The 16,980-nt window shown below is 33.8% G+C and overlaps 1 protein-coding gene across 6 annotated transcripts in view; it reads right to left on the bottom strand.

The window, feature by feature from the left end:
• Positions 1 to 4,248: 4,248 nt before the first annotated feature.
• The window catches only part of fubp3 (far upstream element binding protein 3), a 35,435-nt gene continuing 22,703 nt past the window's right edge, over positions 4,249 to 16,980 (bottom strand). For 2 of the 6 annotated variants that reach the window (XM_039661577.2, XM_039661578.2), the window contains exons 13-19: positions 13,515 to 13,675; positions 12,538 to 12,611; positions 12,228 to 12,304; positions 11,047 to 11,115; positions 9,192 to 9,263; positions 5,958 to 6,082; positions 4,343 to 4,486 (exon numbers count right to left, since the gene is read on the bottom strand). In XM_039661577.2, coding sequence (XP_039517511.1) covers positions 4,478 to 4,486; positions 5,958 to 6,082; positions 9,192 to 9,263; positions 11,047 to 11,115; positions 12,228 to 12,304; positions 12,538 to 12,611; positions 13,515 to 13,675 — 587 coding nt within the window. In that variant the 3' untranslated portion in view covers positions 4,343 to 4,477. Of the gene's footprint in view, positions 4,487 to 5,957; positions 6,083 to 9,191; positions 9,264 to 11,046; positions 11,116 to 12,227; positions 12,305 to 12,537; positions 12,612 to 13,514; positions 13,676 to 16,980 lie in introns of all 6 variants that reach the window. The other 4 variants (XM_039661579.2, XM_039661580.2, XM_089130661.1 and 1 more) reach the window with 3 other exon arrangements.

Raw genomic sequence — 16,980 nt, 5'->3', positions numbered from 1 at the left:
GATAAAAAACAGGTGAATTTGTGAAATTATATTCACTAAGCCAGTAATAACTGAATATGAATAATTAGATATGAATGCACACTCAATCTGTTTAAATGATCTGCTAGGAATCGCACACGTATATAAAGTGCTGCGATGTGAAACAATGTTCAATAATGTTCATGCAAACACCCATTAATAATTAAACCCGTTTATGACAATAATCCTCCACTAGCAGATCAAATATCTCTTATATTACACTACGAGTCACACACAAGTAAAGATGATCAAGAATATATTAAGAATTATCAAAATTAAGTCATTTATTTGGTTTAATGTTTAACATTTTCTTTTCTCAGTTTTTTAAACTGTTGTCATTCGCATTAAAACCAGGGCATAAACTAAAACTATTCAAAACACTGTTAATCACAGTATTACCAGCTAATTATGATTACATGCAAAAATGCACCAAATAAAGGAAATTCACTGACAAATAGAAACATGCAACACACTCTCTCACCCACACACACACACACTCTCTCTCTCTCTCTCTCTCTCTCTCTCTCTCTCTCTCTCACCAGTGTTTTATTAGCCTGAGGGCAGGACAGAAGCAGACTCATCTGTGTTTAAAAATCCATTACCCACAGTGAATCCTCCCACAAACCACCTCTCACTAAACACACACTTAAAGGAAAAACCACAGTGGATGCATTACACCGGACGGCAGAGATTATGATTCTCCTAAAGCATTTTATAGAAAATCCAGTGTCTGAATGACTGAAAAACAAAACACAACCCATTTACTCACAAATGACCAACAACATACACCAGACCAGACCAGGGTTATCATAGTTTACTCAAACTAAAATCATTAAAAAAAGATTATTGTTAAAAAAAAGTAATAAAAAAACTACTTTTTATTTTACAAAACATTTATTCAGCAAGCTCGTTTTAATTTATATTGATGTATCTAATGTACTAAATTAGGTCGGCTATATGTGTGTATTTATATATAATATTAATTATACACACATGCATGTATATTTCACATACATTACACACATACATCATGTAAACACAAACTTTTATTTTGGATGCGATTAATCGTTTGACAGCCCTAGTAATAACAACGCGTAGAAAACGCTGGGCGCGCCGCATTCTCCTGTCACGTGACCTACTGTGCGTTTATGGTGCGCTTGCGTCATTCTGAACAGTTGAGATGTTTTTATCTCGACGCGCTTGGAAAAAACGAGCGTGTCGCTTCCATTGCGAGAAATAACAAACTTGAGCGCGCAAAAGATGCGATATGTGAACAGGTCCTTAACGATTAACACCTAGTGCGACTAATGAAGCCCTTGATTAGCGAGACGACACCCGTTTTGCAGATCTGTGTGGGATTCTATTCATTAAAAGTTGCATTTTCAGTTGAATTTGGTGAAACCACTTGAAACATTTGGGGTTTTTTAATTAATATTTTTATTTAGCCTGACTTCGTCATATGAGGCGTGTCGTAACCGAACCAGGACAAAAAAACAACAACTCTGCACTCAATTGGATAGTCGGTAGACCTACCAACCAATCAGAGCAACGCATAAGTCAACTCCTTTGCATAGCGCAGTTTTCAAATACAGAACGTATAGCCTAACTTTATTTATTTTAGAAGGTAAATAACGAGTGTTACTTCTTTTACTTACTTCTCCATGAGTGCCACCAAAGGAGAAACCACAACGACCACAGGCTTTTCATCTTCTTAGCGACCGTCAGAGCCAGCTGATAAGTTACACTTTTGCCGAATCACGTAGGAAGGACGCCAAAAATATCTTTCCGATCGACAAATGCCTTAATTGCAGTTCTCTGTTTGTCTATTAAAATGAATGCGCTGTCGATTGTTTTTTTTTTTACAAAAGACGCGACAGCGGAATCTATACATCTCAATTCTCCAGCTGCAGTCAGCGCTGAAGCGCACTTTGATGACGTTATGTTACTGAAGACCAGAGCCAAGACCACCTGTCAATCATCGTATAAAGCCCGCCCTGGCAATTTGATTGGCCCGATGATTTCTGAACCGATCATAATTACGATCAGTCCAGACCGAACTTCCCGTCCAAAAAATGTTGTGGGCGGACATAGACATATACACTAGACCTCACCTGGGGGTTCTAAGCATGCGTCAAAACCGCCGCCATCTTGGAACAGGGTCTTGTCATAGGAAGTAGCTAGGTAACGCTGCTATCTCTGCCTTTACTTCGAATTCATTGATGGTGGCGGACTTTTGTGCAGCGTATGAAGTTCACGGATGAAATCCGAACTAGGAAGAATGTTTTTAAAAAAAAAAATATATATATTTTTTCTTTCTGGAATCAATGATAAATACATGTCTGACCGTTGGAACGAACTAAAAAAATAAGAAAAATCGCATTCATGATGATTTATGGTGATTTTATTTCCGTTAGACCTGTCTACTACATTGACGCTGATGCATTAAAGTGGAGGGGCTCCCGTTTCAAGATGGCGGCTCTATTGACGCATTCGTTCTAATGAACTGCCGTATCCAAGGTGACGTCTAGTGTATATGTCTATGGTGGGCGGAGTTCGGGTAATTTTTACAGGTAATTTTCGGCTAATTTTTATTGCGAGCCATGGCACAATGAAAAGTACATAACTTCAAGGTCACTTGAAACATTTGTGAGGAGCCATTTCAATGTTGTGCAAACCGCCGAGAGTGTGTTCATTTAGCCTGATTTGAAATGGGGGTTGAAAACTTTTGATTACTACCGCACAAGTGAACCAAACGGCGAACAGAGGAGAGTCGAGGTCGAGACGGAGCTCGTAATAAAACATGAACCAACATCATCTCGGCTTAAAAGACGAGAGCTCGCAAAAGTGCATTTTATTACGATCTAGTGAAGTTTTAAAACATGTTGTGTTGTGTTATAGTACCTGAAACGATTTGACAAACGCATACATGAAGAAAAGCCCCCAAAAAGATGTCGTCTTTCAATCATTTTAATACATGGTTACCTGTACACATGAGGAAGAAAAGAAACACTAAAATTAAACATTTCGAAATTATAATATCCCTTTTCATTAAGCAATGAAGTTAATACTAGATCAATTTGTAACTAGTCAATCATACATATATTAGATCACACAGAGTAGAAAGGAAAAACAGAATTAAAAAGGTTACTGGATCGGGACTGTACAGGAGTCCACAGTGTGTGTACTGGGATGGATGAGGGGTTTCGGAGAGACCGCCGGTACCAAATAAGACAACAACTTTGATCTTCCAATACTTCCAATATAAAAAACTACAATTAATTAATACACAGGTAGGCTCTCAGAGGCTTAGCAGTCTTGAACGCTTTAAAGTCCAAGTTTACACAACAAGTTTACATAAAACGTCTCATCCGTCAGCAAGATGCAACATCAAATTTCAAATTACACATTCACAATCTTTGACAAATTTCAGTATGAAAACAGAACAGAAAAACAGGGACAGTCTTCCTGCGAAACACAGGACAAAAAAAGTCTTTGATTTAATTATATATATTTTTTAAATAAAGTATTTAGTCAAGTATATCTGAGCATACATACATAGTTTTACAAGAGAGCAAAGGCAAAAAACAACCACCCTTTCCCCGTCAAATCACTGTAATAAAAAAATTATCCGTTACATTTGCATACGTCTAAAAAAAAAAAAAAAACCTCTATAAGATCTACACGTTAAACGTCTGTCAAAATATTAGAGAAATCCATCTTTGTTTCAAAAACTGAAATAAGATATTGCACCTTTTTCAACCAGAGTACAATAAAATGACAATGAAAACAGAATACAAAGTACATGAGGAATTACATCATCAGGAACCGACTGCCATTTATCGTGTAACAAAAAAGCATATATTTCTGTAACAAAAACATCACAGTTTTTTATATTTATCGCACTGAATTAAAATGCTGCTTTATGTAAAAGAAACAAAAAAAAGAGAAAAAACATTTTGTACACATTCTTAAAACATTGCATGACAAAACTAAACCATAACGTATTCAAGACTGCTAAGCCCACGATCATTTATTGCAACAGAACTAGAAAAATAAGAGATTATATATTGCGCGATCGATGAAATGCCGCAACTCCGGGGTTCGTTTTGGCGATATACATCTGAATATCTATATATATATATCGTCGAATTAAAAAGGAAGAATAGAAAAAACAAACCAACTCGGAAACGCTTCAAAAAGGATCCCGGAAATTGCCCATTCGAGTAAATGGTGTGTGTGTGTGTGTGTACACAAGGATTTAGTAACAATTTGATGTCCTGATTTAGAAATAGTTCTCTTTTTAAATCATATAAGTCATTCTACAGCTAGTGTTTCTCACTAAGAAAAAAAGTAAAAGTCTTCAAGGCGTTGCAAATCTAGAAACCTCTGTTACAAAAGGTCTGTTTCCTCCTCGCAGTGATTCAAAAATCCTCAACTAAAGGGTCCGCAGTCGTCCGCTTTAATGATCCTGAGGGACAGACAATTACATTTACATGTATAAATAAACATTTGATATATTAAGAACATGATTTTTCTTCAAATATATACATGCATGGGTGTGTATTTGTATATACAAAATAATTATACACACCATGTAAACACAAACTTTTATTAATTATAATGTAAATCATTGGTTTCCTCTATTCATCATTAACGTTCAGCATCATTACCCCAGTCTTCAGGGTCACATGATCCTTCACAAATCACTCTAATATTATGAAACATGTGTAAACCCGCTCATATTTTTGCATTTTCAGGATTCTTTGATGAATAGACAGTTCAAAAGAACAGCATTTACTTGAAACATAATCATAATCATAATATAAATGTCACTTTTAATCGGTTTAATGCAGATGATGATTAAAAGTATTGATTTTTTTTTTAAATATACATCATACTGAGCCAAAATCTTTTGGTCATGTTTCTGGAAAATCCTCATATTAGAGTGATTTGTGAAGGATCATGTGACACTGAAGACTGGAGTAATGATGATAAATTACACTTTACTATAATATTTCACAGTATTTTTGATCAAATAAATGCAGCTTTGGTGAGCAGAACACTGTAAAAAAATATTTTCATGATTTGTAATCATAACATTTTTTCTTTTGTCAAGTCAACTTAAATAATTTATGTAGTTCAGATAACATAATATTTTAAGTTTCTCCTTCATTGTATTAAGTCAATTTTTCCAGTTCAATGAACTTACAATTTTAAAGCAACCAGGTTACTGATTTTTTTAAGTTAAAACAATATTTTTTTTACAGTGAAGAGACTCTTTTAAATGTTCAAATAAAACATTTTTCTGATACACATCTCATGATGAATCTCTAGTGTAGTGTATTTAACCATAAAACTGTATCGTTGGACAAATGTGGGCAAAATAATTTATTTATTTTTTAAAAAAATACTTCCCTTGATCTGAGCGGTACAAGACTTGGCTACTTTTCCTAAATTTGCCTCCTGAACACACACATTTTTTTTTGACTCAATTCTACAATGTTTAGTGGGTGAAAAAAAACACAAAAAAATCCTTAATCTTGTGTTTGGGTCAAAAATGGGCACCCATAGAAATGAATGGGAAACACTGTATTCTAAAATAAGCCAAAATAAGACACCAAAGTCACTTCATCTTTAGGTTTTAGCTCTAAGAACTTATTGGAATGATATTTTAATTTAGTTAAAAAAAACAACAACATAAAAATAAGCATAATTTACATAGAAATTATGGTACTTTTTGACGTAAATAAATTCAAAAATACCCCCAAAATAAAAAAAACCACCATAAATGGATAGACAAAACTTTATCAAAGGCAGTGATATAACATTTATAATAAATAAAAAGTCCTCTGTGCCCACATTTGTCCACAATTACAGGATTAAGGGCTATAAAGTGAATACGGTTTGAGGGCTAAGTGTGTGTGTGTGTGTGTGTTTACCGGGAGGCCGGGAGCCTGTGTTTGTCCCTGGTTGTAATACGCCCCCTGCTGTCTGTAATACTCCACCCAGGCGGCGCTGTAATCTGGAGGAGAACTCTGCTGAGAACCAGGACCGGCTCCCTGAGCTACACACACACACACACACACACACACACACACACACGGATGAGAACACTGATATCCAGCTACACTCAATCAACACATTTTTCTTGATTCACTTTTCGTTTGCCCCTCATGTTCAGCAACTGGTCAAAAGAGTGTAAGTGAAACTGGGTTTTTATATTTCAGAATTGAATCTAGGGCTGGGCGATATGGCCCAAAAAAATTATCACGATATTTTTTTTTATATCAGTCGATATCGATAATTATCACGATAAATGTCAAATCTTTATTTCTTTCAAGTTTAAAGGCAGATTTTTGCTCCTAAGTGACAGTTGTATAAACCAGGGCATTAATTGTGGTTTTAAACTACTCTGTTGTCAGAACACAAATATGAGGTAGAACATTCAAACATTTTCATTCTTCCTTAAAATAAATTTCTGAATAGAAAAATATTTCTTCAGCACAGTTTGCAGTGCAGGCTGCAATATTCAAATGACGTGTTTTGTCTCGAAATGCATATTAATGCATAAACATTATCGAACATTTATCAACCTCTTGAAAAATTATATCGCGATAATTATCGTTTTATCGCCCAGCCCTAATTGAATCCTGCCGTTCCTTCGGGCTCACGTCGCGTCCATGGGCGTCAGTTTGGTTTGAAATGTGCTGGGGACGGAGACGTATTCGGAAGTGCTGGGTACAATGATGCATTCATTCTTTTTTCTCTTTCCAGTAGGTCATGTTTTGAAAGACGATGTCCTGTAGCTTCCTGATGTAAATGAGCACAAAGATGGGATGTCCGACCAAAAATGTGTTGGTAGTTTGGGTGTAATTGGTCATACGATGAGAACTAATATGTTGTTAGTATAGTTAGGGCTGTATTCAACCAAAGAAATCCTTAGTCGACCAAAGTCGAGTCCTGCGCAACGATTAGTCGACTAAAAAAAAAAAAAAAGTGATGTTTTGATTAAACATTTTTTAACCCTTATGCTGCATTAGGGACATTTTTGGTCTTTTGCAGTTTAATTTCTTTGACCATTTTGGCTGTTTTAATGCAAATGGTATGAAATTTGGCAAAATTGTGCCTTTTTGGATACATGTAAAAAATGTGATCCCATTTTGCAAAATATGTATAACACACACTGTGTAGATCAAATAGTAACACTCAGCACCATAAAGACCAAAAATGGCCCATTGAAACCCATTAAAACGTTGTTTAAATCTGAGGCTGTCAGTAATACATGAAACATGATTTTTGCACAAACATCCTTTCATTTTGAAGCAAAAGCATTATATTTGCATTATATAGTGTATTCCACCAGATGACGTCACTACATATTTATTCCCTATGGGTGGAAATGCACCTTATTTTAGGCAATAGGCAATGTTTAATAGGTGGCCATTTTTGGTCTCTAACGCGCTAAGTGGGATTTTTTGCAAAGTGGGACTGTGATAATCCAAATCTAAAGTTTTCTCTTTGCATTTAGTTTATTGAAAATAATTGAATTTGTGTTTTTTCCTCTTATACAAATCGATGGTTTCGCAAACAAAACTGGTAATTAAAGGGTTAAAATCCTGAAATTGAATACATTTTTGGTAGTTATGATGAGGACTGATGCTGGTTAAAAGATTTAACTTGGTAAAAGTGGAAAATAATAATAATATATAATATTTTAGGCAATGTTTAATATGTGGCCATTTTTGGTCCTTAATGCACTCAACGGTGTTAAAAATCGAATGCAGCACAAGGGTTAAACAATTGTCATTGAGCATTTATAAAACAACAACGGGAAAAAACATCACAAATAAATAAAACTATAATAATAATACAATTCTTTAAAAATTAAGTGATTTTTTTAACTGCAAAAAGTGAAGAGCTCTGTCCTCGGTCACAATCGCGCACCTGACCACACCACACGCTGCAAAAAACATAACTGCTATCTGCCACATAATGAAAAATCCCAACAAAAGCTCTCGTTTATACAGGCTTTATATTCTTCTTTACTTTCAAAGCTATGGGTTAACTTTAGTCCTGACGATCAAGGCGTTTTAAAACACACAAAAAACCCAAATAGCCTAAAAACAATCCTAATAATAGGCTGTAGGACCGCGTATAGGTTTATTTTCGTTTTGTTACATTATTTAGGCTATTTTCAAATGCGTCAAGTGTACAAATAAAAACGAAAACATAATGATATAGCCGTTAAAAGGCTGCTCACGTCTTTTGCGCGCTCAAGTTCGATTTCAAATGTAGTAACTCTCATAATGGAGCAACGCGATCGCCTCCCTCCACAGTCTTGTCGTCTTTGTTTTAAAATGCAGCCAGACAAAAGATTTAGATTTCCTGGACATTTTGTCGACTAAAGCCCAAACGAGCAGCGTTCTAACTGAATGAATACAGCATCCCTTACCGAGCGCGAGCAGCAGCGCAGCCGGCCACAGGTGCGGTTCCCGAGTGTGTTATGTGTGTGCGCTAAACTGTGGCGCAGTTACAGAAATAGCCTACATTAAAGCATTTTAAAGTTGGGGACAAAACATAGGCTAATTATATTTAGAATACAGTAATAAATAACTGCTTATAAATGAATAAATATCGAGGAGTAAATCATTAAGAAAATTCTTTCTATTGGTAAAAAAAAAAAAAAAAAAAATGCAACTGGTCGACCAATAAGAATGTCAGTCGATCAAGACAGCAGACCGATTAGTCGACTAAACGACTAAAGTTGACAGCCCTAAGTATAGTGAGTATACACGCCCTTTCTTGCACATGTAGATAGATGGTCCAGTGGTAGAATTTTTGCCTCGAGTGTCGAGACTCGGGAGGTTCGGGGTTCTAATCCGCACTCGTATAGTTTTTTTTTCCCCTCATCAAAACCAATTATGTTTATCAGTGGTTGAATTGATATAATGTTCATCAGTGGTTATATGATTTGGTGAGGGAAAAAAATATATATACGAGAGCGGATTAGATCCCATGAGAAACAGGGACACGTTTGTGAGAATTTGTTCTTTTTTTATTTTTATTTCTCCGCAACGGATTGAAGCGCGTTTCCGAGAGAAGACAACACATTTCAGCGCTAGATCGCCTGTTATTTAACAAACAAATGAAACGCGGAGGTCAGATGCTCTTACTCTGTTTCTTGTAATATTCCTCCCATGCTTTGCTGTAGTCGGATCCGCTGCTCTGGCCTTGGCTCTGCTGACCTGCACACAACACACACACGTTAGCATCAGAAACACACACGCTGTGTGTTTGAGAGTGAAGCGCAGCGCTGTGTTGATTTACATGTGAGCAGCTCATGATCCGCCAGTGTTTCCAGCGTCTCAGAGCGTCTCGACTCATCCGCATCTTCATCCGCATCTGAGGTGAGTTTGAGTTGCTTTAACATGCGCCACACATCAACAAACTCATCATGACAAGCGCTGATCAGCAACAGAGACGCTTGCGGTTTTACGCCAAAATAAGAGTCTGACGAATTACGACAAATTTTACTATTGTAGTGTTACAGTTGTAATGTAAAATTATCATTATTATATATTTTTTAAATACATGTATTTTGTTTTATAGATACATTTAAAAAAAGTTATTCATCAGTTTTTTTTACTAATTAAAATTGTTGAATAAAATAAAATATGGAATTTTACCATACAATTACTATTGTAGATTTACAGTTGTAATGTAAAATAAAATTATTATTATTATTATTATTATTTAAATAAATTTTTTATTTTCTAGATAAATTAAAAAAAATATTCAGTTTTTTTACTAATAAAAATTGTTGAATAAAATAAAACATGGAATTTATTTTTATTTTAATTAAATGTGTTTTAAATAAAATAAACTTAAAAAAAAATACATGTAATAAAACTAAATTCCATATATTTTTTTAGTAAAAAACAACAATTTCTCTGATAAATACAGTATAATAACGTACAATTACTATTGTAGTTTTACAGTTGTATGGTAAAATAAAATTATTCTAATTATTATTATTTAAATAATTTTTTTTTATTTTATAGATACATTTTTTAAAAAAATATTCAGTTTTTTTAGTAATAAAAATTGTTGAATAAAATAAAATATGGAATTTATTTTGTTTGTGTTTTAAATAATTAAAATAAAATAAATTTTAAAAAAATACATGTAATAAAACTAAATTCCATTTTTTTCTCTGTTAAATACAGTATAATACCGTACAATTACTATAGTAATTTTACAGTTGTAATGTAAAATTAATATCATATTTGATTATATCTCTGTAAAAAATATATATTTTTAATAAAACTATTAAAAAAACAAATTATTTAATAATAATAATCTAATTAGACAATTATAATTTTATAAATTAACTTTATAAAATATAAAAATATAATAATTGAAATAAAAATAAATTCCATATTTTGTTAATAAAAATAAAGCCACACTGATAAATCAATTTTTCACACCAAATTGCACTGCAAACGTGGATTTTTTTAAATCACATTTTGCATCACAATTTCTCTGATAAATACAGTATACAGATTTGATCCCCCCCCCCCCCACACAAAAAATTGTGCAACCCTAGTTAGAGTGAAATCTAAACCAATGAGAATTCAATCAAATCACTGTAAAATTGAATGCATAAGTCCATAACAATAGGGCTCGACGCACCGTGTTAATATGAATGAATTTTCCCTATTGACAGGTAATTTCACAGGCGTGTTGCACGTTGCATTGTGTTTTAGGGTTAGTGGAAATGTGCTTCATTTTTAAATGAGTATTTTTACAGTTCACAACACTGTAAATGGACCATGGATGGTCTTATCGTGCGCAACTACACACACGTTCATCTGCCGAGTAATGGCAAAACAACAACAGTGTTTCAGTCCATTCAAAAGTGGCAGAAAATAATATGACGGAGCTGGAAAATTGTTAGTCAGGCAATAAAACCTCTCAAGCGAGTCCCTGTGATGTCGTCGACAGTGAAAGTGTTTCAGAGGTACTTGCCTAGCTTTTTATAATACTGCTCCCACGCTTTGGAATAGTCCATCTGGCCGGTCTGAGATCCATTATGACCTGAAACGACCAGAATTAAATTAATCTGACGGTCCCCAGAACACTGTTCATCTCGTTATTACTATTTTGGTCTACGACGTTTTTTGTTTTTTTTTCACAAGCGAAAACGAGATGAGAACTAAATAAAAACCAGTTTTGAATGACTAAAACTAGGGCTGCACGATTATGACAAAATCATTAGGTAGGATTATCACAATTTATATTGAATTAGCTTTGTTTTGAATAGCTTTATGCCATTGTTTGAAGCATATATATAAATTAGGGCTGTGCAAAAGTTAATTGCGATTAATCGCATCCAAAATAAAAGTCTGTGTTTACATAATATATTTGTGTGTGCTGTATATAATTATTTTGTATATATAAATACCTATGCATGCATGTATATATCTAAGAATTATTTGCGGTTAAATTCTGTATATATTTATAAATACATAATCTATATTATATAAATATAAATATTTTATATATGAATAACATATTTTCTTAAATATATACATGCATGTGTGTGTATTTATATATACAAAATAATTATATACAGCACACACAAATATATTATGTAAACAGAGACTTTTATTTTGGATGCGATTAATCGTAATTAACTTTTGCACAGCCCTAATATAAATATATATTTTTATTTTATATGTTTTCATTAGAAAAAGGGAAAAGTATGCACTGCTCTTTAACAGCTTTAATAGGGATTATTTACATTTCATTAATAAAACAAATAAATGTCTGCTTGAACTAATAAAGAATGATGTATGCACGTGGTTAAAAGAACGCATGTGTCATTCATTGAAAAGATCGTGTTGTACTTTAGGAGAAGTGGTTTTATTTTTATTTGTGTCTCTCTATTGCATGTTCAACCTTTAAAATCATTCATATTAACAGGTTAATTACTCCGGGAGTATATTTATGGGTTTGGAAATTGTAGAGAAATCCTAAATTAATGCGTTACAATTTAACGAAACACATTCGATATTCATAAAGCTACTGTAGATTTAGTCGACTAAAATTGTACGCTTCGTCGACTAAAACAATATTGAATACAAGTAAATGGTATTGTAGTCAAAAGACGGTGAAATGAAGAGTGTGTGGAAGAAGCTGAAACTCACTGGGATCCTGTTGGCTCTGGGGTTGCCATGTCTGATATGTGGTTCCCCATCCACCAGTCATGAACGTCTGCGGACCACTGAACAAAACAACACCTCGCAGGTTAAACACACACACACAATCTGGCCTGAAACACACAGCTGCACACGGAAGTGATGTGGAGAGTCATGTTTCATAGACTCGTTTGTGAGACACACACTTACTGACTGAAACGAGGAAAGAGGGAGGAAGGAAAATTAAATAAAGGGGAAAAAAGGAAGGGAAGTAAATGAAAGGAAAGAAAGATGGGAATGAAGGAATAAAGGCACTCACTTCTGATGAGGAGTCGCTGGTCCTTGAGTGAAAGGACTGAGTCCGAAACTGCTGTTTCCTCCCATTCCAGACGCCTGACAAGAAGAAGAGGAACACCATCACACACACTGAACACACACACTCATCTGACCATCATGATCTTCACAACGGAAGTTTATCTGGACAATAACTTTATTCTAGATCTGCATAGAGAGCCTAAGTCCCTCCCCTTCCGGTCGACCACCACGGGACCTTATTTCGGAAAAATATTGAATGGTAGTCAATGGCGAGAGACAACAAATATTTTGATCTGGTTTGAATTGTGCCCTGAATTACACATATGATGTTTGTCAATTTAAAAGAAACATTTTAAAGTAAAGAAAGTCGCAGTTTTATGTAAAACCGTTGACTGTGAAAATACGTAATTACAAAGACTACAAACCCCAAAGGCGCACATTTTCTCTCAATGAATGAGCTAACTTTACTGAGGCTGTCTGTCATTGTTTCTATAGTCTTACGTTATAATCGTGACGTTACGCCGTCATACCCGAGTGTTTTGTACCAGACTGCACACACACGAGCAGCGGATCTCGTTTTGCTTCCTGGGAGATGTAGTTCATTGAGCGATTTTCACATAAAACTACTTTACTCTTCTGTTGTATGACAAACGGCGACGTTTTTGACTTTCAGAATTATCTTTTAAATTGACAAACATCATATGTGTAATTGAGGGCACAGTTCAGACGGAATAAAAAGATAAGTTGTCTCTCGCCATTGACTACCATTCATATTTTTTCCGAAATAAGGTCCCATGAGCCGGAAGCGGAGGGGCGGGACTTAGGCTCTCTATTGAAGCCTCTCAGTCTCTGTTCCGGTCATCTCCTTAATATCACTGTAAATTTAAGTTTTGTAACGAGTATTTTTAAAATGGTAATGGTAAAAAAAATGGTAATGTGAATTACAACCAGCAGAGAGTGTGTGTTTAGGCGCGCGCTCACCCCGATCTTCTCGTCGATCAGCTGCCGGGCCATCTCCATCTGCTGGGGCGATCCGCGGATGGAGAAGATCCGCACGTTGGGGTCGGTGTTGGGCGGAGGGTTTCTCTGCAGCTCCACGTGCGCTCCGGACTGCTGGTTGATGTTCTTGATGGTCTCTCCACCTGAGCAGAACACACACACACACCACTTAATGATCCCATGGACCCACAATGCAATACGTCCCGTTTAAAGCTTATGGATATATCAGCTGATCAGTTATCAGCATTGGTTGGCTATTTTCTGGGACTTTTATTTTGACAGCACAATCATTTATATGATTGTAAGCCCCCCTGTGGTGAAAAATCAGCTTTTTAAGTTAATAGCAATATTAAGAAATATACTAATAAAATGATAAAACTAAAAACTAAAACTTAAACTAAAATAAAGATGAATCCCAAAAAATAAAAGCCAATTCAATTTATTATTAACACTGAAATAACACTGAAAAAAAAAAAAAAAAAAAAAAAATCACGCAAATCACTAATTTAGTAAAAATTGTGAAATAAGAATATTGAGCAGTAAGCTTTTACTAAATCATTCATACATAAAAATAAGTTGAGCAACATAAAGCATATAATAATAATATTAAAAATAATATTATTAAATAATAATACAAATATTTGTTAATTAGTAGAAAAAGAAAATTAGAAATTAACCCGGAAAATATAAATAAATAAATTATACAATATATTAATATATAATATATAATATATATATATATATATATATATATATATATATATATATATATATAAATAATGCATTTAATTTTTTTCCCCCTATTAATTTTAGTGCTTTAACTAACTTTAACTAATTATTGCAAATGCAACATTTCTAATAAATACATATACTAATTTTGGAAAAATTGTGAAAATAATGTAAAATTAATTTCAACAAATGAGCATGCTTTTACTATATCATACATATCGGGCAAAACACATATCAGTTGAGCAACAAAACATCTTTAAATCGTCCAAAAGCTCGGGGCCTCGGGATTGTGTGCGAACACAGAAACTCCTGTTAAAGGGAAACACAGCGATGTCTGAACATTTGTTCACTTGTGGGAGACGCATCTATGCGGCGTGACCCCGGCTGACCCCGGCTGAAAACGCCCATCAGAAACACTCCTCCTCTCTTCGCCTCGATTGACTGAGACGGGCCATTAAGCTATTGTCAAACAAATTCACCTTCTGCATTAATGAAGCCATTATGAGCTCCAGGTCAGATAAAGAGCTGGTTAAAACTACTGGTGGTCTTCGACACACACTCACAAAGCGGATCGACACTGAGATCTGTGTCTCACACTGAGGTCAGAGCTGGGTATGACAAACACAAATCACCTAGTGTATTAACTGGCAGATAAGCATAAGTTTGCATTGAGGTTTGTTGACGTTCATGATAAAATGCATCATCAGAAGGAGATTTGATGTCAAATGTGGACAGAAAATTACATTTCCACATTAAATTGACCTGCATATATATATAATAACCATTGTATTAATTCATTAGTCATTCTAAACGCTAACCACTTCATGCGCCAGTGAACATCACGCCCCTCATTCGGATGAATGGCACAGTTTAGACCACCCAGTAGATGTTTCAGGCCAATCTAGTCTATTAAACAGCTTAAAGGGTCCCTACAGAGTGAGCACTTATAAGGGTCATTGTATACAGTGATGTTTCTGAAAAACGTGCATCTGGCAGGACGAGTTTTGTTTGAGGAAAGTATCATTTTCACCAACTTAATTGATTTCACAATGTGAGTTATTCAGTACTTTCATTACAATGCAATTAATGAAACAACTTTACAAGCAATGCTTCATAGTTTTGTTGTCTGTCGCTTTAAATGATCGAGAGCTTTAAAGCGGAGTAGATTCTGATTGGCTGTCAATGTTTTTATATTTCATCTGCTGAAAACAATCATTCTACGATATCGTTCCTCGTTATCATTATAGTTGTGGTGCGGACTTCTCTATTATAAGAGATTTACTTATAGTTTATCATTCAACAGGCCTTTACTCTGGAAGCTTAGATTTGTGGTACCCGAAAACAGCAGCGCTAGATACGATCAATTGTTTGTGGCATTTAAAGTTATTAACAGAACAAAACCGACTGAAATTTAAATCTATTAAAACAAAACCGACCAATATTTTAATCTCTTAATAAAACAAAACCAACCGATATTTAATTTATTAAAATACCAAAACAACCGATATTTAAATCTCTTAAAACAAAACGACCGGTATTTAAATTTATTAATAGATCGAAACAACCGATATTTAAATGTATTAATAGACCAAAACCACAATATTTAAAAATTAATTAAACCAAAAACAACCAATATTTAAATCTCTTAAAACAAAACCGATTGATATTTAAATTTATTAATAGACCAAAACAACTGATATTTAAACTTATTAATAGACCAAAACAACCGATATTTAAATCTCTAAATAAAACAAACTCACCGATATATACATTTATTAATAGACCAAAACAACCGATATTTAAATTTATTAGACAAACAACCAATTTCTAAATCTCTAAATAAAACAAAACGACGATAAACATTTAAAATGTATTAATAGACCAAAACAACCGATATTTAAACTTATTAATAGACAAACAACCGATATTTAAATCTCTTAAAACAAAACCGATTGATATTTAAATTTATTAATAGACCAAAACAACTGATATTTAAACTTATTAATAGACCAAAACAACCGATATTTAAACTTATTAATAGACAAACAACCGATATTTAAATCTCTAAATAAAACAAACTCACCGATATATACATTTATTAATAGACAAACAACCGATATTTAAACTTATTAATAGACAAACAACCGATATTTAAATCTCTAAATAAAACAAACTCACCGATATATACATTTATTAGACCAAAACAACCGATATTTAAACTTATTAATAGACAAACAACCGATATTTAAATCTCTAAATAAAACAAACTCACCGATATATACATTTATTAATAGACAAACAACCGATATTTAAACTTATTAATAGACAAACAACCGATATTTAAATCTCTAAATAAAACAAACTCACCGATATATACATTTATTAGACCAAAACAACCGATATTTAAACTTATTAATAGACAAACAACCGATATTTAAATCTCTAAATAAAACAAACTCACCGATATATACATTTATTAATAGACCAAAACAACCGATATTTAAACTTATTAATAGACAAACAACCGATATTTAAATCTCTAAATAAAACAAACTCACCAGTATATACATTTATTAATAGACCAAAACAACCGATATTTAAACTTATTAGACAAACAACTAAGTTCTAAATCTCTAAATAAAACAAAACGACCGATACATATTTAAAATGTATTAAAGACCAAAACAACCTAAAGCTTTTAGCTTAGCACATGGTCTAG

This window comes from Pimephales promelas, chromosome 4, assembly GCF_988280905.1.
Source record: "Pimephales promelas chromosome 4, fPimPro1.hap1.1, whole genome shotgun sequence".
Lineage (NCBI taxonomy): Eukaryota > Metazoa > Chordata > Actinopteri > Cypriniformes > Leuciscidae > Pimephales > Pimephales promelas.
This window is presented reverse-complemented; position numbering and strand designations above follow the sequence as displayed.